At 36.9% G+C, this 24,391-nt stretch overlaps 1 protein-coding gene across 5 annotated transcripts in view; it reads right to left on the bottom strand.

Annotated features, from left to right (window-relative positions):
* The window catches only part of PTPN3 (protein tyrosine phosphatase non-receptor type 3), a 163,160-nt gene that overhangs the window by 71,862 nt on the left and 66,907 nt on the right, over positions 1-24,391 (bottom strand). For 4 of the 5 annotated variants that reach the window (XM_063398876.1, XM_063398866.1, XM_063398894.1 and 1 more), the window contains exons 2-7: positions 22,802-22,956; positions 11,430-11,537; positions 11,227-11,284; positions 10,072-10,150; positions 8,656-8,700; positions 7,657-7,709 (exon numbers count right to left, since the gene is read on the bottom strand). In XM_063398876.1, coding sequence (XP_063254946.1) covers positions 7,657-7,709; positions 8,656-8,700; positions 10,072-10,150; positions 11,227-11,284; positions 11,430-11,537; positions 22,802-22,956 — 498 coding nt within the window. The remainder of the gene's footprint in view (positions 1-7,656; positions 7,710-8,655; positions 8,701-10,071; positions 10,151-11,226; positions 11,285-11,429; positions 11,538-22,801; positions 22,957-24,391) is intronic. The other variant, XM_063398886.1, reaches the window with a different exon arrangement.

The following is a 24,391-nucleotide window of genomic DNA, read 5'->3' as shown; positions in this document are numbered from 1 at the left end:
ATAACTAATTTACTTTGAATGCAGATGGTCTTGCATACTTAGTTCTTTCTTTTTAAATGTAGCCTAAACTTTAAATTAATTAGTAAATGGCAGATAAAGGGCTAAATATTTAGCATGAGAGCCAAACCACATATTTGAACATTACTGTAAAATTTATCTGAAGAAGAACAAAAAAACAAGAATAAGAAAAAACAAACCAAAATAAACCCCAAAACAACCAAGACAGAAGATGCAGAAGTATCATAAGAAACTGAAATTATTTTTAGGAATATCCATATATTGACAAAAGTCCAAACCTGCCAATGCTAAGTTTAAGACAACAGGAGCAAAAATTTGGAACTATTAGAACTAAGTGGTATGCTTTAACAGTGTAAAATTAAACCCACAATTTCACAATTACAGTAGTTGATTGAGGATCCTTTCCTTTACTAGTCATTAAAATAACCCATCTTTTCTGTGAAACAATCTACATCTGTTGTTTGTTGCAGCCAGTTTGAATTCCAGTCTTGCCAATGGGAAAAGACCAGATTGCTAGGAATAAGATAATGTAGTTTTCTTCTCCAATTTTCTTTGCAATAGGAAAAGGCATTTTTACTGTAATTTTACCTTCTCTAAAGGGGGCAACTGTTATTCCTTCATAGATTATGAAGTGGAGTCTTCTTTCTAATCTTCTAAATAGGCTACTCTGTTTTTTTCCCCTCTTGCTACTAGCTACCTGAGGCCATGCCAACAAGGGGAGCAATTTAGCTTCTCTAACTCCCTAGCCAGCTGTTACAGTAGAGGAGAAACATCTTGCAAGACTAATGATCTTGTGTAAGATTTAATTATCCAAGCAGGAAAAAAAGTTAGGACATATCAAGAAGTTGGCAAGAATAATAATCCGTGATGCTTCTATGTCTTCACTGGATTTCTCCAGAAGAAAGCAGAAGGGCAGGAAATACTAAAGACCTATTTCTTATCTGAGTTTCTCCTGACATAGTTGCTTCTCTGATCATGAGCCAGCAGATACCAACTCAATGAAGATAGAGCATAAAAATAATAATATTTTAACCTTTCTCCATTCTAGACCACTGTTTCTCTTTAATTTATAATAACTGGCAAAAAATATAGAGCAAAGTGAGAGAAAGTGGACCCAAGGATCAGTCAAAAATCAAACTGATATTTGACTATCAGAATATTGTATTTTAGAGTTATATATCTAATATGAAAAGTTTTAAAGAAAATAATGTGATGGACCATTCATGTAGAAGGCCATATTCAGTAAAAAGAGGACATTCATTTTTTAATTTCTAGCAAAAGAAAGAGTACAATAGCCAAGTAGCAATGCTGACATGCCAAAAACACTAGTTCTACAACTTTCAAGAAAAGAAGAGTTTATAATTGCTTGAAACACAAGCCTGGAGATGTATGTTTACAGAACATAGGATCTGTCCATGCTGTATTGAAGCCTAAACAAGCCATATATTCTTCATACTTTCTTCAAAAGTAATTTGTTCATTGTTTTCCAGTTCTACAGACTTAAGTTATAAATAATAATAAAAAATTGCATACAAAGTAATAGCACCAGAACCTATTCCTGAGCATGGGCATTTAAAGTAACTTCAGGTACAAGAAGGAAAATGTATGAATGGCTCACTGGCTAACTATGATGAGAAATCACTTATAGATTATATGGACATATTGACCCAAAGGAATGCCTACAAAAGCTAGTCTTTAGAAACTCATTTAATATCAACTTTCTATAGACCTGACAAGTGCACCAGAAAATAATCAAGCAGTTTCATATTGAATTGGTAACTATTTCTCCATTTTAGTATTTTAGGTCACATGAATAAAGCACAAAAGTTAATTCAGTTGCTTGTTTTAAAAAAAGGATAATTACATATAAAGATCAGCTTCGCAGGGGAACAGAATAAGCAAACCACAGGAAGAGTCTTGCATGTAAATTGTTAAAATCCTCAGGTATAAAACTGCAGTCCAAAATTAAAACATGGTTAGGATCACATGACTGGCCTCCAACACTGGAGGGCAGCAATAATGAGTCACATTGTTGAGATGAGGGTGAAATGTAGTATTAAAGGCTAATGATTAATTTATCTTCGTATGAACACTGAGGTACAAAAAGAAAAGATACTTAATCTATACAGTTTCATCAGTTTAGAAATTTTAAGTGATTGCTTCTTGGCACAAAATGAGAACAGAAAAAAGATGAACTTCCTAGTATAAACTGTTTCTCAACAGTAACTACAAATTATTAGAGTATTAAAACGTTTCTGGAATCAGAAAACAATCTGCTACAGCAGAATTCAGTTTCAAAGAACCAACATAAAAATGTAGACATTTATTAAAGACAGACTAAAAAGGTGCATTGGACTGAGGAAAATGACACTATGTTGAAAATGGTTTCCAGAGAGAAATTCCTAAAAGGATCAAAACCCTCAGAAGTGAATGTTGAGAGAAGGAAAGTCATTTCAACAAGTGGAACCTGTATCCAAATAAGGATGTGAATGTGAGCACTAACCCACTCAGCCCCTAAGTAATTGTGATGTCCCTACAGGACAAGTAGAACTAGCTATCACGTGAGTGAAAACTAACTTGTTTTGTAAAAGGAAATAATGCTTCACACTCAAGAGCCCTTACAAAATGTTCAGCCTAGGCATGACTGTAAATAGCTGCTTATGACCACTTACAACAGCTGGCCATTTTGTGGTAAGACAGAATGAGAAATTAGGCATTAGTAAAAACAAAGGAACACTTGTAGAGGAAAAAAAAAAAAACAAACAACTGTGCATGCACAATGGTAGTCTCCAAGTTATTTACCACTCCAGAATGAAAAATGAGCCAGTCATTGTAATGCCTTTTATTTAAAAAAACTAAAAAATAAAAAAATCAGCAGCTCAAAACCCAGACACAGTTAAATAACAACATAACAAAATAGTCACAAGAAAAAGGAAGAAACAAATTAAAAACCATAAATTATACTGAGTTGCTGTTTCTGCATCTCAAATACAACTAGTACTTCAGAAACCATACAAACACAATCAAAAAAAACTATTGATAAAAGCAAAATATAATCTAGAGTACAAAGAGTATTCATTTTGAGAAAGTATTTGGATTAAAGACTTAATAGTTACCAGTACTCCCAAAATATTGTGAGGTTTTGCCAAACTAATGCATCTGATCCTCTGCCATATATGTTGTTTCTCAGCATTCACCACTATTCATTTGAGAATCACAAAGTCATTTAAGTTAGACAAGACCTCTAAGACCATTGAGCCCAACCCTTAACCCAGCACTGCCAAGCCCACCACTAAACCATATCCCTTCCCATGCCACATATATAAAAATTCAAATACCTCCTGGGATGATGACTCTACCACTTCCCTGGACAGCCTCTTCCAAAGCCTGACAACCCTTTTGGTGAAGGAATTTTTCCTAATACAGAACCTAAATCTTTCCTGGTGCAACTTGAGGCCGTTACAATTAATGTAATACTGTATTACATGGACCTTGACCTTGGGAAACTCTTCTTTCCTCCTTTTTAGCTATGTTACACAAAAATATTTAATAGGTTCATCCAAATAAAAACACAGAAGTATAGTATCAAGTCTCTAAGGCACTCCAGAAAGGCAGCTCCTTCAGCTAAAGCACTGGTCAGTATACCAATCTGGTGTTCTCCACTCTGGAGATTGTACCTTGTTTTGAAGTGTTATAGTTCAAAAATTATTTGTAGCTTAATGGAAGACCATCACATAAGCAATATTTGAAGGAATGATCCTGAAGTGGCCTCTCTATTGCCTAACACAACTGTAAAATATAATTAAGGGAAACCAGCCCAAAAGAGCTGGAAAGTTGCTGTATATAAACAATCAGGACACTCTTAGAAGATCTGCTGTACAGAGAAGCTAGTAAACTCAGGAGCAGAAATCTAGAATTCATTGAACCATATGGAAGGAAATGGGATTGTATTTCAATTAATCTCTCCAAGTTGATTCTTGTATTGGGAGTTTCATTAGCATCACATATTTAACACTGGCACTGCTGATGACAGGCACCGTAAGATACTGAACAGGACTGATGCAGGCTTCAGAAGAACAGATGTGACATGCACACAATCCTCAGACTACCCAACCATATCTAGTAAGTAATTTCAAATACTGGAAATTCATCTCAAAGTTCTCTCTATTAATCCAGTCTGATTTTGATTCTAAGGCACAAGGGTTAAAGATGCCCTGAAAAGAAGCAGAAACATGGCTGATCTGTAAGTAAATCTCTCAGCTTACATGAGATGTCCTTCTGAGAACTATTTCACTTCAAAAAAGCATGGGTGGGGAGCACACACAGAAAAATCCCCAAATGCTAACCACGAAAAGAGAGAGGTCTCCATAAACTAGGAAGACTGAGGGGTCAACCTAATTCTATAAAATGAGGCAAAATGAAGACAAGTTATAAGAAAGAGTCAGGCCTCACTGTGGAGCTGCTGTTGATGTTTCTCTAAGTCTTTCAGCCCACCTCTACCTCTGGGATATCAATCTTCTGGCCTTCCCAAAATTCTAACTCTCTTATTCCCAGTTCCTGAGAGACTTTCACACTAAGTTCAGCTTTCCTTGACTCTTCGTCATCACCAGCCTTCCTTTCCTTAGAGGAGGCTAAAGTCCATTTGAATCCCTAGCAACCAGTCAACCCCTTTCTGAACAAAGTCCCAAAGACAGACAGCAGTGTACTAGAGATGATTCCTGGTTCTCAAAGCAGGGCTGAGAGGAACAGTACCACAGGAGAAAAGAGCAACTGATGCTCAGGAAAAAGCAAGCTTAGAAGCATTCATAATATCTTCGCTGGCTTTATTGCTGTGCTTCAGATTCAAGTCCCAAGTCAGCAATGGATTTATTAACATACGAGCATATTCTCACAAAACCCATGGGATTTGTTACATACCAGTAGCTGGGCATTTAAACAATGGCCTGGAAATGGCAATTTGCAACATGAAGTGATGGAAAACAAGTGGTGCTGAATCAGCTTTGTGACATTTGAAATTAAAAAAAGGAACAGGATTTGCATAGGTTTCCTTATTTGGTTTTATAGATGGTAAAACATTCTCATTTCACACTAGTAAAAATGCACAATTTATTATTAAGATTTTCCAGTATGACTTTATCCTTCCAACTTCACAATGATTAAATTATTTGAAATGCACCTTAACAAGTTCTTCTTAAAAAAACAAAAATAAGTTTCAAAATCCACCGACTGTTTTGTCACAAAGCACATTCCTGATAATACAGTAACAACTTATTCTTGAAGTGTCTGAACTATGTTCGTAATCAGGTTCAGTCACATGCTGTTCAGACACAGTACTCACACCCACTTGCATTCCCCTGTAACGCAGCCCCGCCAGGCAAGGCAGGGTGTGCTCCAGCAGGGCAGAGGGACACACCAGAGCTTTATTTCAGAACCAAATGCCTGCTCAAAGGGCACTACAGAGAAGCAGCATCCCAGCAGCACAGCAGATGCCACCAAAAACTGTCCTCTTGCAAAACTCACACAAAGCCTCTGAAGGCCAACCATAAAACCAGCACATGGGAAAACTTTAGTTAAGAAGCAAGAGCAGAAATATCAAACACCAGACTTCATACACTGTGAAAGAGATCTGCTTCAGCCCTCCCGTCAGCAACAACTGCTACACCTTTTAAATAAACAATACTCAAGGCTGTCAGATAACAAGGATTTCCCCTTCTGCATACAAGGGAAGCTACAGAAGGAGAGAGCAGTCTGAAAGCTGCCAAGAAGTGGCAGTAAATAGCTCAGGTAGAACTGATTCATGGCAACCTCAGACAATGGATTTCTCATACCAAGAACTCCAGCTCTCCTTATTAAGTATGATTAGAAATTAAAACACTAATAGAAAACTACCTACAACAATTTCAAGTGACAGGATTCACAGCAAAAATGACACAGTAAAGAGACTGGAACCCTTGATTTCAAAAATGTCTTTCCTATGCCATCACCTTCAGGTGAAAGCAAAAATAAAATCCCTTAAGGGAATATGTCTTTCTATTAAACAATTCATTCCTTACCAATGCAGAGAATAAATATCAGTATCATACAAACAGCAACAGAAAGGAAATGAAGACAGCAAAATAAGGTTACTTTTGGGTTTGGGTTTTTTTGTGTTTTGGTTTTTTAATTAAAAAAGAAAAAGAAACAAAACAAAAATCTGTACCATCTGGTAAAAGCAGCACTATCAGGAGTTAGAAAAAACAGGCAAATAGCTCAATGGGAAATCCAGAATCCACCATGAAAAACAATTATCAAAACACACTAGTACCCTTTGACAATCTTCACTGTCCTTCTATCGTTCTCCTTTAGTACAGATCACTGCATTAGTAGGTATCTTAGGCTTAACATTAAAAAGGGAACAGTCATAAAACTGAAGGGGAAACAGGAACAACTTTTGGAATTGGGATACACTAGATATGGCATGAATTATTTCACCCTGTGATAAAACCTTTGCATTCTTAATTTTGAGCTTTAGCACAGTTGGACCACCAATAGTTCATCTAGCAATTCTAATGGTGCAGTGTTTCAGCCTTCAAGTGCCCTTACTGGGCCCCAGAAACACCAGAGCAGGATGCATTTCATTTGGCTCCAAAATTGGGACTGCCACATACTATGGAAAATGTTAATTGTTCTTACTGAAGCTTGAATCTGATTACAGTTTCATTCTATAAAAGGGTGCAACATACGACAAGCTTAAAAAAAAAAAGCAAACATTTCATAGACTCTTAGGGTTTCAATAGATACTAAGAGTTTATCACATTCTTCTTTGAAAGCCACACTTTAATTATTTTAGCTCGGTTCTTATTTCAAACAAAAATTACCTCAATTGTTTCTGTGGGCCTTGTTAGCCTTTCCATAAAAGAAATGAGATGCAGCCAAATAATTACACAACTATTCTTGCATACTTTCCCCTGACTATTTTAACAAATATGCAAACTCCACTAAACCCTCAACCTGTTTTTTTTTCTTTATTTGTTTAATGAGAAAGGTCTTCCTCCAGCTGTTTTTCACTATCTGCTGAAGATGCTTGTGAGGAATTGTGAGACTCCGATTTAGTTTTCCTACAGAAGATGTTTTTCTAGTATCATAATTTGAATTTTTTTTTGCCAGTTGAAGGCAGATGAGAAGGATGTAAGTTCTTATATGTAGTCACCTTACATGTATTGCAAAGCTCTAGTTTTACATAACTAACAAACCAAATTCCATGAAACAAGCATTGTGTAAGAACAGTGTAGTTTCTTAATCATGAGTTTACCTTGCTCTTATCTGTTCTCTAGATGACCACTTATTCCCTTGGAATGCTTTTCCTTAGCTATTGTAACACAAACCTGACTTTTTTGTCAGCAGTCAGAAGCAGACATAAATGGCAACATTATTCTTGTATCAACTCTTTTTTTTTTTTTTTTTGACAGGCCTAAAATGTATTCTTTTTCTATTTAAATTGTCTCTGGAGGCTGCTTTAATAAACCTGCACCTGCATACTGAATATTCTGCACAAATAGATAAGGAAAGAAATCGCTCCTGAGTTTTCAGTGCCAAACAGCCAAGAAAGTAGTTGGTCAAATAAATTTATTAACAAAATAATGGTTGGTTATTACTTACATTGTACTGCATATGATGCCAGGACAACAGCAGAATTAATGGGGCATGACAACCTGGAAAGGAGAGGAAATAATTTTATTTAAACCTAGGCTGTATGTATATCTTATTGAAACTTTCTCACAAGTAGTTTGGTATGCAACAACTAATTTATCTTCAAAGAGTATCTGATTTTTTCTTACCAAGTTTGATTGTTAAAGCACAGTACAACTGGATATTAAACCCTTAAGTGAATGGAAGTAACTAATTGGAAAAGGACATGCTTAAACTCTTGCTAGACGTTTATCCAGGAAAGAAAAATGAGAAGAGATTTTTATGGGGCTCTGGACATTAGTTTAACAGCTGCATTCTGGTGTATTTAAAACTAGACACAAACAATAAAATTACCCAAATGCCAAGCACAAAGACAGTTCTGATTTTATAACCAAAACTGACACTATGAAGAAAAAAGACAACACCTGTAGGCAACAGACATTTGGCAGCAAATACTTGTTTTCCATTTATTTTACCATGTTTCCATTTACCATGTTTTCCTTTTTCTTTTTCTTTAATGTACAAACACACAGAAATCATGGACAAATAAACCACTGGGTATATGCCTACCATATAGGTAATATAACCCTGAAATCATGAGAAACAATAGCATGAACTGCCCATTGCTACTCCTGATTGCTGCACTACGCAGTGGGTGCCCAGGTTCAGAATTCCATGCCTGGCACACCAAGCCCTTCCTAAATATCTCTGTGGCTGATGTGGTGCCTGTTTATACACAGCATCTTCAACAGCTCATTCACAACAGACTTCTAAACTGTTCTTAATAAGTGAGCTATGAGAAAATTTGTAACATTTCCTAGCAATGTGATTTTCCTTTAAAGCAATGTTTCACAAGGCATATTTATGGGATAATTGGGATAATTTTACAGCAACAATACCCCCAGGTAAAAGGCTTTTTAATTTTATTTTCAAAACAATTACAGAGAAATTTAAGATTCTTCTTATTACCTTCCTTCTGCAATATCAGTCTTCAGCTGCAGAAAGAATAAGTGCCTAGAAAAGATTTTTTTGGAAAAGAAACAAATGTGCTTTTATATTAAAATTGTATTATTTAAATAGCTACATATATTAGTTCTATTTCATTAGATTTCCCAGCAAACTATGCAAACAGATGAACAAATATTAGTGGCATTTACAAATATGCAATCATACACCCACTTAGTCTCACAACAGTTTTAAGGATCTTTGGCAGTCTCTACCGCAACTCCAGGGCCACAGCATTAATGTTTCAATTAACACAACAAAAAACCAAACCACTACTGAACTGGGCTCTTTTTCTCCCTGGAATACTCATTTTGAATGCAACTTAAAAAAAAAAAATGAAATTAGGAAGGCAAATCACCCAAATCTCAATCAATGTTGACTGTGAGAGTCTATCTCACAGCTACTCAATGGAGGATGAGACAATTCCCTAGCAGCCCATGCTGACAAAAAACTCTTAAACAATGCTCCAAGAGCAGTTCAGTCTTCCTGTTATTAGTGAGTTTGACAATGTTAGTTCATAGTGATACTGAAGAGCGGGCATGTGAAGAACCTTTAAGAGCAGATCTTAGAATAATTTCAGTTTTAAACTGCAGAACAGCTTAAAACTGCATGATTAACAAATACCGAAACAGGTCAAAAGCTAATTTTTCTACAAGAAATACAATTTCACATGTTGTAGTATTTATATTCCCAAGTCACTGAAATAAATAAGAAATGAAAGTGCTACAGAAATGCCAGATTAATGGCCAGATTAATATGTGCCTTCAAATTTGAAACTCCAAGTTACAGGCACTGAACAAAACAAATATTCAATTAAAATCTTGTGACGGATTAATTGAAAATTGCTTATAATTCTTGCACCCTACCACCCCAAAAACTTAGAGACAGGTTAAAAAAGAAAACTTTAGAAGTCTACTGTAAACGGAAGCGATGTACATCTTTGCATGTTACAAGTAATGGGCAAGCTAGAAAACAAGAACTGTTATCTGTTCTTCCCCAAAAAAAATAAACCCCACCCTCCCACACCCTCAGTATTAAATCTACTACATATGTTCAAAACTGACTCAGTGTTGATACAAAACTTCTAAGATAGACAGATAGGGCATGTAGACTCAAAAAAAACCATTCAGGAAGCAAATAAACATACTTTTAACACCTATACCTTTGTACTAATTTTTACGCCAGCTGTATTTCGGAGTTGTAAGCTGTGTATATCAGAAACTACTCATCATGAGCATGGCATCAAGCTCTCCATTCCAAATGCATTCAATACCAAGAGTTACACAAAGTTATCTATGTAATAAAGCATAACTTGCCAAGCTGTGGACAGGGGCAAGACACATTCTTACTTCATGGAAGCAAACATCGAACAGAGGTTACCTGGTTTGTTCTTGCTGAAGTGTGTTCGGATCAGGTATAAAAAACCTTACACGAAAATGAAGCGTGCAGGGAAAACCTCCTGCAATATTTTAGAAGAGCAAATCAATCTTTAATTAAAACTGGAAAGAGCCTAATGTTTTCATTTCTATATTGACAGAAAAATTACATGAACAACCACATAGAAATCTCATGTATTTTTTTCATGAAACTAAAAGAAACTATGAGAAGTCTCTCCCAATGCCCCAACACCAACTTTGAAAAGAAAATACTCTCAAATGTAGCAACGCTTTCATTTAAAGTACTTTGCAAACACTACTTTGCATAAAAGGTGTTATTGAGCTTCCTTTGCCCACTAAGTATTAGAAGAGAGAAAATATCTAAATATATTTAAGATGTCTCAGCTGGAATAATGCTCAGTTCTACCTTACATATAAATATATTAAATTACAGAAGTCCAACATGCTACTTTTGTGTATTCATTGAAATAAAAATGTATGATCTGTAGCACAAGGTAAAAATGAGAGTGCTGAAAAACAAAGCTCAAATGTCACAGCACTGGGACAGTGCAACTCAGTGCAACTCAGGCCTCCTAAGCTGCTCTCTGGCCAGGGTTATACTGGCCTGTCCTTCTTGGCAAGCATTCTGTGCTACCCAAAGCTGTATAAAACAAGACATGCTAGAACAATAAATGCACCTGTAAGTGTGTGGTGTTATTTGGTTAGTTGTTTTTTTAATAAAAATGCATAAATTTGGGGTTTCTTATAGTATGTGAGACAAGAAATTGCCAGAACCTATACACAAAACTGGCTATACCTACCTCCATCAAAACCCCTCTTCCTTTGCTTCCCTCTCAGGAGGAATTCACTGGCACCACAATATTACTACTGCTTTCACGGCCATCTAAGTATGTCTAACACTGCTCAGAAACCAGGTTTAGCTGCTATTATAGCATCAGAGTTAATGATCTACCAGATTTTATTTCCACTCTGGTAGGAGTAAGAAGAATTACAAGGATCTGCTGAAAACACTGGCAGACACAAAACTTGCTCTTGAAGAAAAATCTACCATCTGGAAAAAATGCATTTGTTCTAGTCATAAGAACATAGAAAAAGAGAACTACAAAGTGACAAATAAGATAGTAAAAACAAGCCTTACCTTTTAACTGTTTTCTAATAGGTTTGCTTGGTTCAAGCCATCGCTGTGAAATGAAAAACTATTAGATGGATTAAAAATGTTTACAAATAAATACTGTTTCTTTATGTGCACGTGTGTGCATGAATATGTGTGTGCATACATACATGTGTACATATTTATACACACATACACATGCACACACATTTATTATTTACTATACTTACAGGTGAATCTACTGAAGTCTCGTTTTGCTGTAAACCAAAATATTCCTTCTCTGTCACACCCAGCTGGTTATAGGTCATATCCAACAAAATCTGTCCAGTGTCTTGTTTCTGAAAACAAGAAAATTTTAGAAGTGAAACCCTGCAACACTTATACATTTTAAGATACAATTAATTGAAATCAAGTTGTTTTGTTTTTCTAATTTAACTCATGAATAAAAAAGTTGTTAATTCATCAGTTCAAAGCTTTTCAGCAATAGGAACTTTCTTCTGATAAGGGCTTGGGTTTCTTTCCAAAATACTTCAGGCATATGAAATTTCCCAGTATGAACAGACATGGATTCCAGCCCTTGATGTGGGTGTAGCAAATTGATTGTAAGCAGGTCACTCCGCCCCTGCCCACAATGGGAGCAATGACCTTCTCCAAAGTGACAGCCTGCAGGGATGGCTTGCAGACACGTGGGGCTGCTATGGCCCCTGCTGCCACCACAAAGCAGCACGCTGTGCTTCCACATCAGCTAATAAAAGGCAAAGTAAGGATATACTAGGATGGGGAAAAAAAGGAGGGGGATCCTGTGATCCAGCCATAAGATCCCATACCTCAGCCTGCACTCTCACCTGCCCCTCAGTGTCCACATGATCAGCTGCCATTCAGCCACCTCATTTTCTGCCTAGATGTCCCCCATGACAGGAATCACAGAAGAACTGATGCAACATGGTATCAAACAGGCAGCAGAGATGTAAGGCTGGTAAAATTTTCCCCAAACAAAAAAAGAATCTCCATGTCATGGCATTGTGGAGAACAGAATAACCAACTTCTGCCAAAGAACACTGGGAACCAATTATATTTAAAAAACCCCCACCAAACACGGAAAGAAAAAAACAAAACCCTCTCAAGAGGATTGCAATCCTAAACAAGCTAATAAGTAATAGATAGCTTGCTGTATTGGGTTTCTGTGGCTAGATTTTGGTACCAGGGAGGCACCAGAGAAGAGATTCCCTTGCACACCATGGTGAAACAACTCTGTCCCTGCAGCCCATGGAGTCTCACAAGACAGCCAGAGATCCACCTGCAGCCCATGGAGGATCCCATGCCAGAGCAACTGGATGCTTGAAAGGAGGTTGTGAATCAATGAGAAGCCAGTGCTGGAACAGGCTCCTGGCATGGAGACCTGCAGACCCATGAAGAGAAGGATCCACACTGCAGCAGGTTTGGGGGTAGAACCGGAGACCCTGTAGGACTGCACCTCAGGGAAGAGTGATTCACACTGCAGCCATTTGTGAAGAACTATGGCCCATAGAAAGCCCATTGATAAAGTCTGTGGAGAACTGTCTCCTGTGGGAGGGACCCCACGCTGGAGCAGGGGAAGGATTCCCTCCCCTGAGCAACAGGAGAAACACCCTGTGGCAAACTGGCCAAAATCCCCTTTCCCTGTTTCCCTGTGCCATGGCAGGGGAGAAGGTACAGCCTGAGAAGGAGAGATGAGTAGTGAGAGATGTTCTTAAGATTTATTTTACTTCTTATTCCACTCTGATTTTGTTTGTAGTAAATTCAGTGATTATCCCCAAGTTCAGTCTGTTTTGCCTGCGATGGTATTTGGCAAATGCAGAGCTGTATGGCATCTTAGCTCTAGATTTTTATATACAGAATTGCTGGACAGAGCAAAAATCAGGCCAGTTTGCTTTTTTTAATTGAAAAAATATAATCAAAGAAAACAAAGTTTCCTAATTAGTTTAAGATTTTTCCAAATGTCTTTCTTAAAAGCAGAACTAATCTGCACACATAAAAACTCCAACCCAAAAAAAAAAGCCCAAACCAAACAAACAAAAACTCAGAGGAAAATTATTTGAACTGCAAAAGACAAGCAGTTTATTCTTGAACAAATTTCTTAAAAATTCAGCTCTGGTTTTATTAAGTTCTGATTTCTTAAGAAAATTCCTTGACTTTTTAAAAATAATCTCTTGAAAGAAAGGACATAAATACAAGCCACATTACTTTGGCTAGTCCCAGTCTTGCTCAATATGTAAGAGGGTTCACCCATAAGCCAATTCAAATCTTTGCTTAAACTTTTTTAATAATAGAACAGCCCAGTAAGTTCTGTTCAGAAGACATATTTTTATTATGTTTAATAGGCTGCAACACTGTTGTGATTGGGTGCTTTAAACAGCAACATATTCCACAGTCTTCCCTTATCTCATAGGAGCATCCTTCCTATTTAAAAAGATGGGAAAAGAAAACCAAAATTTCAAGCAAAGGGCACCCACTTGGCCCATCTTATTTTGGAGGATGGTATATTATCCAACATTTTCTACTGCTAGAGCAGAACTCCTGGCAGCTCATTTGTGACTTGAATGCTCAGTGTTACCATATCAGGCTGTTGGCCTCCTGTGAAAACTGTGCCCATCTTTCTGGAGTAAAATTACACGTGGAAAAAACCAATGTACGCAACACCCAACTGTTAAGAATACATTTTCCTCTCCAGCAGTCTCCCATCTTACTTAACTTTCAGAGAAAACAGTTGACATCTCACAATAAATGTGAGTCCACACAGGCCTGTAAAGACTGTGTGGCCACTAAGAGCAGCAGTTTTGTGCCCTCCTTCTACCCCAGCTGCACTTTCCCATTCCACACCTTTCAAACAGGCTGCTGGCAAAGTCAAACCACAGCATTGCTCAAATCCTACTTTTTTCTGAAATAGCACAGGCCTAAAATCCAGCTTAGAAACTGAACTGTCAGTGACAGGTAAGGGCCATGCAACCGTGCATTCCTTGTCACACAAAGCCATGGCACCATGCACCTGTCAGGCAGCTCTGTCCAGCACCATCAGTGACATTGCCTGCACCATGTAGACGGAGATTTGTCCATCAGAAATTATCTATATGTGTACACAAAAGGGCCCTCTGGAAACAGCAGATACCCTCGAGCTACCCTCCGAGCTACCCTCGGAAATAATGGGCATTTCCAGACATCAGGAAGCTCATCTTTAGCACTGACCATGTTCATTTCCCCAGGGTTGGGTTTTAAAAGACAGAAAATTAAGACACTTTCAAGTGTGATCATGACACCTGCACAATTCAGAAGCCTAATTGCACACCTATGGCATGCACTTCTGACAGCACCTAAAGTTTTATTATGACCAAAAGCAGCAATTACAGGGGATGGAATAGATACTTTGATGAAAGAAGGTGTTCAAGAATATGAGGTTTCACTACAAATGGGGCAGGACAAGACCACAGAGGGTGGATTCTTCTGCTAATTTTTAGTTTGAATTTCAACACTTCTTATTCCTTTTGGTCTCCTTTCTTCACAACAGCATTATCTCCTTTCTTGATTTCCATGCTTCCAGTTTTTCATTCCAATTCAGATGCCTTCACCTTCTCTTTCCCCATCCCCTCACAACTGCATTTCTGCCTCTCCCCTAGCACATATGAATTGCTAAGCCTTCTCGTTTCCCTGTAAAGACAAGCAAGCTCCTCACTACGACACTGTTGTTCAGCAGTCACAGTTCTCTCTTTGCAATGTGCCCATGGATCTCCCAACCCTAAACCCAGCTGTTCAGCCAGCACTAGACTCATCCACCAACACATCTATTTACTTCTCTTCTGCCTCTCCACATTTCCTAGAAAAAAATAATTTCCAGCATTACTTTTATGTGGTTCCAGTTCTTGCCCTCTGGTACTAAAAGCACAGGTTTTTTTCCCAGTACCTAGATCAAGCACCCAGTCAAGAAATCTAAGCTAAGTAAAAAATGTTATTTTAAATTGTTCAAGTCTTGTTGTTAAAATTCCAAGTTACAAGGGTTTTTTTTTTTGTTTTCCAAGGAAATGTTTATTTCCATTTTGTCACTGCTTTAAGAAACAATTACTTTTCAGTCTACATACCTAAAAATGACCACACAGCTCATGCTGCACAATCTTCAATTTACTAGTAAATTAACAGTTTTGAGACCTAGGTGTAAAGTGAGGCAGGCTAAGCATGTCACATCACCACTTTTGAATGTTGCCATCCATTCCAATACAATTCATAGGCACAGGATATTCAAATATTACAATGTGTCAAGTGTTTTACAGCACATCCAATTTTAGCTCCCCTGTGCTATAGGAGGAGGGCAAAACAACATGAACACTGCTCAGCTGTACTGGGCATCAGAATCAAGTTCTCCTTAACCCTATCAACCATTAGAGCAAATATTTAAGACACTCCTAAGTAAGCTCTTGGTTTTCTACAGTGACATTTTTAAAATTATGGATTTTCCTTACTAGCCTGCACTGCTATAGTGAAACAAGCTCATAAGATAACCTTAAGAATTTCAAAGGTTTTACTGAAAAGAAACATTTTCAAGAAGTTTACATGTTTCCACCTCTAAAGGACTTTCCATTTATTTCACCTTCATGACATCTACCAATCCTTATTCTGAACGGTTTGCATCAACCACCTCATAACCGCACATTATTCAGCTCCAGTTAAATCTGTCTTCAAATCAATTACAACTTATGTTGGACAGGCCAAAAATTAATACTTAAAGCAGTCATGATTAACACCTATTACATTTTATCCATGCCACGACAAGTTCCTACAACATTTAGGGAATTTGAATTAGTCAAATTCAATTTCTAGTAAATTAAACAATTGTCAAGAGAAAAAAGTCCTTTGTTATTTTTTAATGTCAAATACTGCCTAGAACCTGGAGTGATCAAGACTCACTGAGCTAAGAACTGCATAAACTTCAGGTGAGATTGTTAGAACCTTGGACTAAAGAGGTAAATATGCTTGTAAAGTTCTTCAGGTTGTTAACTTCTACAAGGTAAGTGGTACAAAGTGACAATGTCAGAGGGCAGGGCAATGTAAAGCCTATCTCCCTGTCCTCTGCAGAAGTTTTGCCCCCACTTTCTGGTAATAATAACCTCCCAGTTAAGCACCACCTAAGCTTATGTCTCACTTCAGACAAAATATCCACTGCCCATCATGTGCTGTTTGAGATCATCCTTTTCTAATTTAGTCTGCAACACTCATTCACAACCAGCCAGCCTGTGTCCTTTGGTCTTAAAAGATGCATGAGCCTGAAGACAGAGCTACCACTTTCTTTTCATTTCCGCAGTAATTTTACACACAGCTAATTTGCTCTTCTGCTATCTCTGTCCTTTTCTCTTCCTGGAATTTATTTACCCACCTGATGCCTTATTCAGTCATGGAAGATTCTGTTAATCTAGAATAAACAGAACAGACTCTTTCCTAAGGTCCAGTCTTCTGCAGAGATCCTAGTTTTACTTTCTATGCCTGCCAGTGGAACTTCCTTCTTTTGTCTCCAACTGGCCAGGATCCACATGTGACATTCCCTGGAGGGTTGCCTCAATGCCAAGACTAACACTGTTAATACTTCCTTGACACTGGCTGAAGATTTTTGCCTGGTGCATGAAAGCACTCACCTTTTTCAGAACAGTAATACACGAGCAGCTCAGTCTGCAAACTGCCACTGTTCCCTATTGTTAGCAACTGAAAATTGAGCTTAAAAAAACATTACCTCATCTCATAAAAGGTATTAGTTTACACTACTGATTTCCCTCATTGCAATTACTCCTTGTTCAAGATAACCTGCTACCTCATATTCCTGTATCTTTTTGTTGTTAATAAGGCCTTAAACTTAACATTTCTGATTTTTGAAAAAGCTTCAAGAGCAACACATCAATGAAATCTGACAGTCATGAACTCTCTTTAATGTCCCTGCACTAATATTTTCACCTTTTCACAAAGATCTACAGCCACCTCCTCAGCCAACTCCTGGCCCATCCCACAACATTTCTAGATTCCATACACTTTAGCACAGTATTTTCCTATATAAAGGTCATACAAAATATTTATCCAAGGACAGAATTTTAACCCACTGCATTTCCTCTGCCTCACAAAATGATTTAAAACAAACATATATACGAGGTTAGTAATTTCAGAAAAATCTCCCCTCCACTGATTCTTTCCTTCAGCATTTATTAAGAAGTCATGCCCCACAAAGGCTAGGACTAACAAGCCTGCTGTAGGGCAGATCACTTTCTCACTGTCCTCAAAGGCATCATCAAATTTCATACTGTCTTACTGCTTTCCAGTCGAGTACACTGACCTGTCTCAATACAAAACTAAATATTTGTTGCCAGTCTGAAACTTCATACAGCAGTTCTTCCAACATGCAGGGACACAGAGGAGCATTAAACTGTCTTGTATTATCAAACAATACAGAGCAGGAAAACTTGGTGATAGATATACAAAAATTCTGCATCATGGCATTTTTCCACAAGTGGTTTAAAATTCTAAAACTCACACCCACAATCAAAAAAGAACCTCTAAGACTTGTATCTCTGTCCATTACTTTAAATATATCAATAGTAATTGTAGGTGATCATTTTAACAATCATATTTTTTCTCAAATACTGGAAGAAGAAACTTAACTGAGGTGGAAGGAAAGGAAAAACATTCCTTACAATTTCAGCTTCAATTTATGCAACTTTTTGAATTATTACAGCTTCATCATTTTATTTCTAGACGGAAACACTATTACTAAAAGCCAATTAGTCTAAAAGCAAAAATCACAGGCAATAAGACAAAAACATTAGCTCAGACAGACAATACATTTCAGAAGTGATCTGATGCTGTCAGTTTTATCCCTTCTCAAAAGTCAGTTTACTGGATAGGTGCTTCCTAAGTGGTCATTCTTGATAAATGAGTCAAAGTAGAACAAAACCAGAAAATTCCTGCATGTTTATATCAAAAGTTACAGACAAATTTGCATTATTGCACAATGTAAAACACATAATGTAATAAATACCTATTAAACGCACTCAAACATGGAATATGAGCAGATTCTGTATGTATCAGAACGACAGCTAACATTTTCTCCAGGTAAAAAGCCTATGCATTATAGTCTTAGACCATAACAGAACTTAGACATAACATTAGGGACAGGAGTGAGTTAACCTTATAAAACTGAAACACCTGAAATTTACTGGGGGGCTTCAAGATATGTCCAGAAAGTCTGGATATAATTAAAGTCAAGTGCAACATTTATCATTAAATGCAGTCAAGCCTTTGTCTCAAATGTGGTTTTGAAAGAACATTTCCAGAACTCTCAGCTTCCATGCACTTTCTGTTCTTTGCCTGGACTTTGGACATGTTCCATCTAAGTACTGAAACACATAACAGTGGAACAAAAAAGGCCATTTCAGCCTTGCATAGTTAACATACTCCTTGGACTGTAAGCAATGTAGTGGAATGTGTCTGTACTCCCATGTGAACCTTCTTGATAATGATACCTAAAACCAGCACAAACCACAGGTTATACTGATGAACTCTTTGTGATACCATGAATCCAAATTTTCAATTCACTGAAACTATAGTGTAACACTTTTAAACAAAAACATCGAACAAAATAGCCAATCACTTAGCGACTCTGCCAAAGCAACAAGTCCAGGAGAAAAATGGCACTGCTCTCTTGCAATTAAGTCTTGATTTACAGCTGGTCAGGATACTAATATTCTTTGGGATAAGTGATTAATACGAACAATTTTTCAGAAAGGAAATTATGCCGCTATATTCAGGTTTCTCAATAGACAGAAACTTCCTCTGTTTATAACCATATGCAAAATTTGCCTTCCCTTTTCCTTTGTCCAGTTTTACAATACTTGGGTTTTCTTCACACTCCTACAGACAGAACAACTGGGAAAACAAAGTAACATCTGAAGTATCATCCATCAGAATGATAAAGAAGAAAGAAACCTATAGGTATAACTACAAAAATGTCATGCCATTTGGTAACAAAATCTGATGAAAATCAGCTCTGTGAGGTCTATAAAGAACTTGTTCCAAGAGAATGTAAAGAAAGTTTTATCTCTATTCTTCCTGCTTTCTGAAAGATTCAGTATTTTGAGATACCATGAATGTTCTACCATCATTTTAAAGATGTTAGTACTAGTTCAAAATTCCAAAATATCTAAGTTTTTCTCAGTGTTGCAAGCTGAGACTATTGATTCAATTCTCTTTCTATTAAATTTAAATCCACCCCATATTTTGTATTCTTGAGCATATGTACATTGTCAACAAGATAACAAAATAGGAGCACAGGAATATCCATTTGTTTAAACTCATAGTTAAATTTGTCTTAATTTATTTCTTCTTACCCATGAGGTTTCTTTTCTTTCATGTTATTTTTCTATATAATCTCCTAACTTTGAAAAAAAGAAATCCTTTTTCAGCAAGAATTCTGCGTTCAGAGAGCTGCTACATGACAAAGCAATGCTCAGTTGTTTTCATTCCACTATCTTTAGAATGGGAGAACTCTCCAATCCTATTTATGCTACTAAACAGACAAAGACCAAGCTTCAAGTACTCTGCTTTTCCACTTTTACTTTTTACTATTTGTTGATGAAAAATATAATCATGACAATGAACATAAGGCATATTTATGTATATGTGAATATTAGACTAATCTTAGTTCTAAGTGTAACATCTATCCAAACTTTGAGCCTTCACAGATCAGAACCAGGTACCACACTAGACCAAAAACAACTCTGAAGAATTCCCAACCTTAATTTTCCACTGATAATATTGAAGTTCTTTATAAGAGAAAACATTGAACTCTATACTTTAGAAGAGGTGATCCTGTTCAGGTCTAGTTCCCCAAACTCTGACAGAGGAGAAAAATTCAGCATATTTCAACAATAATTGTAAGAACAGAGGAAGCAAAAAACCTAGAAAACTTATTTACAATATCCACAAGACATAGTAAGTCTTTTATCCATGTATCTTGTATGTATCTAGTCACTTCAGAAAGTACCTTCATTTTAATAATGTACTACTACATCATTTAATACATTTCTGCTGATTTGTCTTCTGGATGATTATGCCATGGGATAAGCATATTTAATTTCTTTAAAATATAGAATTGCCAGTTAACATGTCATCCAGAAATGAATGTGGAGGAAAACATCTTGATACAAGAAACAGTTTCTTTAAAGAAACACAGAAAGACTTCACTAGCAGGGAAAATCTGTTCAGAGCAAAATTTATTGTCCTTCAGTACATGCCCAGCTGATTTCCAGACTGACCACAGACCCAAGTTATTCTTTGATCACAGACATAAAACTAAATTGTGTTGGCAATTAAAATAAACACACAAACACAGAGTCAGGTAAAAACTTCACAAAGCTGAATTTTTCTGCTAATTTAAGCAGAACTTGGATACAAATTTTCTGCAGCTGACTTCAAACCCTTTTGAAGTTGACACTACTGTGGCAAAGTCTATTCTTAAGATGACGTCAAGGTTAGATAATCAGGAAGGGCCATCCTCACAGAAAAGTGCAGCCTCCCTCATTACCAGTATGACAGCTCAGTACCCAAAGAACATAAATCTTCTGCAAAACCTCTTCCTTTTCTTAGTCCATAACACAGCAAGGAAGCCAGACTCCCAGCCCGTCTTAAGTAGAGCAATAAAGAGTCCTACATCAGCCCTACGCTGTTCAGCATCACAGCTGCAGTAAAGGAGGCCCTTACAATTCCTGGATGAAGGAGGTAACCAGCAGTGGTACCCCAGGGATATGCTGAAGGCAGGGAGAGAAATCAGTTGGGATCAGAATTTCAAAAAATCACAGAATGCTTTTGGTTGGAAAGAGCCTTAAAGATCGTCTGGTTCCAAGTCCCCTACCATGGCCAGGGACACCTTCTTCTACTCCAAGTTGCGCAAAGCCCCATCCAGCCTGGCCTTGAACACTTTCAAGGATAGGACAGCTGCAACTTCTCTGGGAAACCCATTCCAGTGCTTCACCACCCTCGCAGCAAAGATTTTCATCCTAATATCTCATCAAAATCTCCTCTCTCAGTAGGAAGTTGTATCACTACATGCCCTTATACAAAGTCCCTCTCTATCTTTCTTTAGGAGCCAGAAGGCTGCTTTAAGGTCTACACAGTTTCTTTTCAATGGTTCCCATTTCACTCTCACTAAGGGAGGAAATGGGAAGCAAATTTCACTTGTACAGTGCTGAACTTCAGGCCAAGTACTACATGTAAAGCTGTGTAAACATCTGTTTACAAAGAATAAATATACTACTATGCATGGATTTAAAACCATTTTGAATTCCTTATTTTACACAAATCCTTGTGCAGGGCAGGTGGCAATTATGCCAGCTCACTGACAGACAAAGCAATTCCTAGGACATGCTGGAGACAAACAATGGAAATTGTATACTAACATGTTGCTCCTTCTCTTACTTACTCTCCTTCTACTCCACTCCCAATATTACACACATATATGAACACATAGCATGCCAAATATGTATCAAAAATGAGACTAATTCTGTATACACTATGGTGAAAATAAACCTTTTAACGTATCAGATAATTTATATTTCAATTAATATCCAACAAAGTTCAAAAACAAAATCAGTCTGCAGAGAACTGTAATAAGACTTGGGAAAATACAAGGTTTGAGTGCAGTTTTGCATGTCCTATTAGAAAGCATCATGTAATCTAAGATATCCAAACAATAGAGCTTCCTCAGCAAAATGCTTCTTCTCAAACAAGGTGAATTGGATAAAACAAGTATCATATAAAGAAATACACACAAATCTTACACATTATTCTATTATTCTATTTAAATTTTTTCTGCACAGTCAGATAATTCTATTGAAAATTGACTGAGAAGTGAAGCTATTTCCCTTGTTTTCATTTAAAAAAGAACAGATATTTTAAATCAGTACTAAAGGTTATAAACCTTGCAGAATAAAATACACTAAAAATACACAGTATAAACCTCCATCAATCCCTTTTCCCTCCCCATACCCAAATAAAGAAACTGTACTGAAGTACAAAAGACCAAACAGAATGGTCCTACTGACTTCCACAACTTCTTCACTGTTTCCATCATCTTTGGATTTCTGAAAATACATCCTGACATCACTACAGGAATTTATAAGGCCTCCTTCTTTCAGGAGTCCTTTTTACCAGTCCTTTGAAGGAGGAGCACATCTCAAATTGGGAGTTCCCTTTAAATATTAATTACTTATTCATAGTTGATAATTATCACCAGATTTGTTTCTTTGTGGTTCCCATATAATATAGAAGACCTTTTCCCAGATACAATCTGCATGCCATGATTTTATGACATTGAAGATGTTTGGCTTGAAATTAGTAAATTAAGTAAGCTAGTGAATTAAGCTAGTAAATTGAGACAGCCCTTTTTAAACCCACTTCATGAACAGTAATTCTGCAATTTGTTATGGCAAAGCTACATCTTCAGCATCTTTTAGAGATACTACGCCTCAGGGTCCCATATTTCATCTGCAGCTTTCAAAAAAATTTCAATGTATTTAAAAAGAAAGTAGTTTTCCAAACTTACGTTGACTTTGAAGCTTTGTACTGAGCCATCCAAAAAGTGGACGTTACAGATTATTTCTGATCGGGTTTTCTCTTTTGGTAGCTCTGATGCTCGTATGTTATTTATCCTCCCACCTAAGGCTCGTAAACGGGAGTTCATAACTATTGCAGAATAACCTATAAAACAAAAATTATGTTTAATGACAGTTCTTATAATTCTGTTTGTTTTTCAGATTAACTCACAACATCATGAAGACCCCATTACATTCCAAGTTAATAAATGCTTCTTATAGAAAAGAATAAGTTGCAAAATCAGCTTGATGTAAACCAGAACATAAATGCAGAAATATAAAGGGGCTCCTCGTTGTAAATGTGAACATTATCAAGAGAATCACAGGTAATCCCTGCAATGTATACCTAGGTTAGGCATGAGCCACTGCCTTCGTTTAAATCAGTAAAAAACCCCACACACCTACTGTAAAGTAGGAAGGCAATGTCAAGACAAGTTTTTATCATCTGTAACTAGGAAACCCCTTATCCCCTTTTACATTTCCTACATATGTCTGCATTTACAATACAAGTTTCACTACAATAGTTCTGTTTACTCTCAACTGACAAAACAGTCTTGAGTTAATGCAGATACAGTTCTATCAAGTAACACTCTGTTTCAGGAATATATATGCAAACACCATATGTAAGGCAAGCAAAACTAACCTTAAAACATGTCAATATTTTACAGTCTAGCATACATAAATTCATCAAGCCAGAAATTCATATCAAAGAAGAACATGACACAAGAAAAAAGTTATTTTGTTGCTTAGGCTTTTTTCTCTTTTAAAAAGTCTTCGTGAAAACCAAAACTCTGAAAACCAGTATTTACAAATTAAAACAAACAAAAGAACATCTCATCAAACAGAAAAAGCCATTCATTGAAATAAGAGGTGAATTAAATTCAGACAAGCCTGTAAACATTTCAAGCCTCTCTTCACTGGATCAGTTTACCAATTAACATCACAGCATTTAAAGCCAGTTGGCAAGCGAAGCAGAGGATCGTTTTCCAGGTTAATTACCATACCAATTACCAAACCATACCTCACTTATAAGGGGACAGCTACAAAGGGGCTTGCATAATATGAGTGTTACATAGAATGCTGGCCAAGCTAGACAGGACCTACATGAGTACTACTTTGCCATCTCTCCTTTTTTGTGTATCTGCTTTAAAACACAGGCTGGCTTTTCTTTTACACAGCTACAGAAATGGAACAATTTTGGGAAAAAAAACCCAACCTTAAAATACCGAGGCATTGCATCTACTACACATCTCTTTGAAAGGGAAACGTGAAATGCACAAAGAGCCACGAAATGTAAAATTGTATAAAGTGGGCTTTTTGGGGTTGCAAAGACAACAAAGAAATGCAATGATCCATCTTCACTCAACTATGTGCAAACTATATTCAAACAGCTAAAACAATTGCCTTCTCACAGACAGCTCAGAAATCATACACACATTAGCATTCAACACTTCCAACAATACTCCTATGGGGTTTTTTGTCAGCCAATTGATAGTTCACCATTGTATATTTTCTAAAATCAAAACTAAGCTATCAAGACT

This window comes from Prinia subflava, chromosome 1 (assembly GCF_021018805.1).
Source record: "Prinia subflava isolate CZ2003 ecotype Zambia chromosome 1, Cam_Psub_1.2, whole genome shotgun sequence".
Lineage (NCBI taxonomy): Eukaryota > Metazoa > Chordata > Aves > Passeriformes > Cisticolidae > Prinia > Prinia subflava.
The sequence above is the reverse complement of the archived record's forward strand: the minus strand, read 5'-3'. Positions and strand labels throughout refer to the sequence as shown.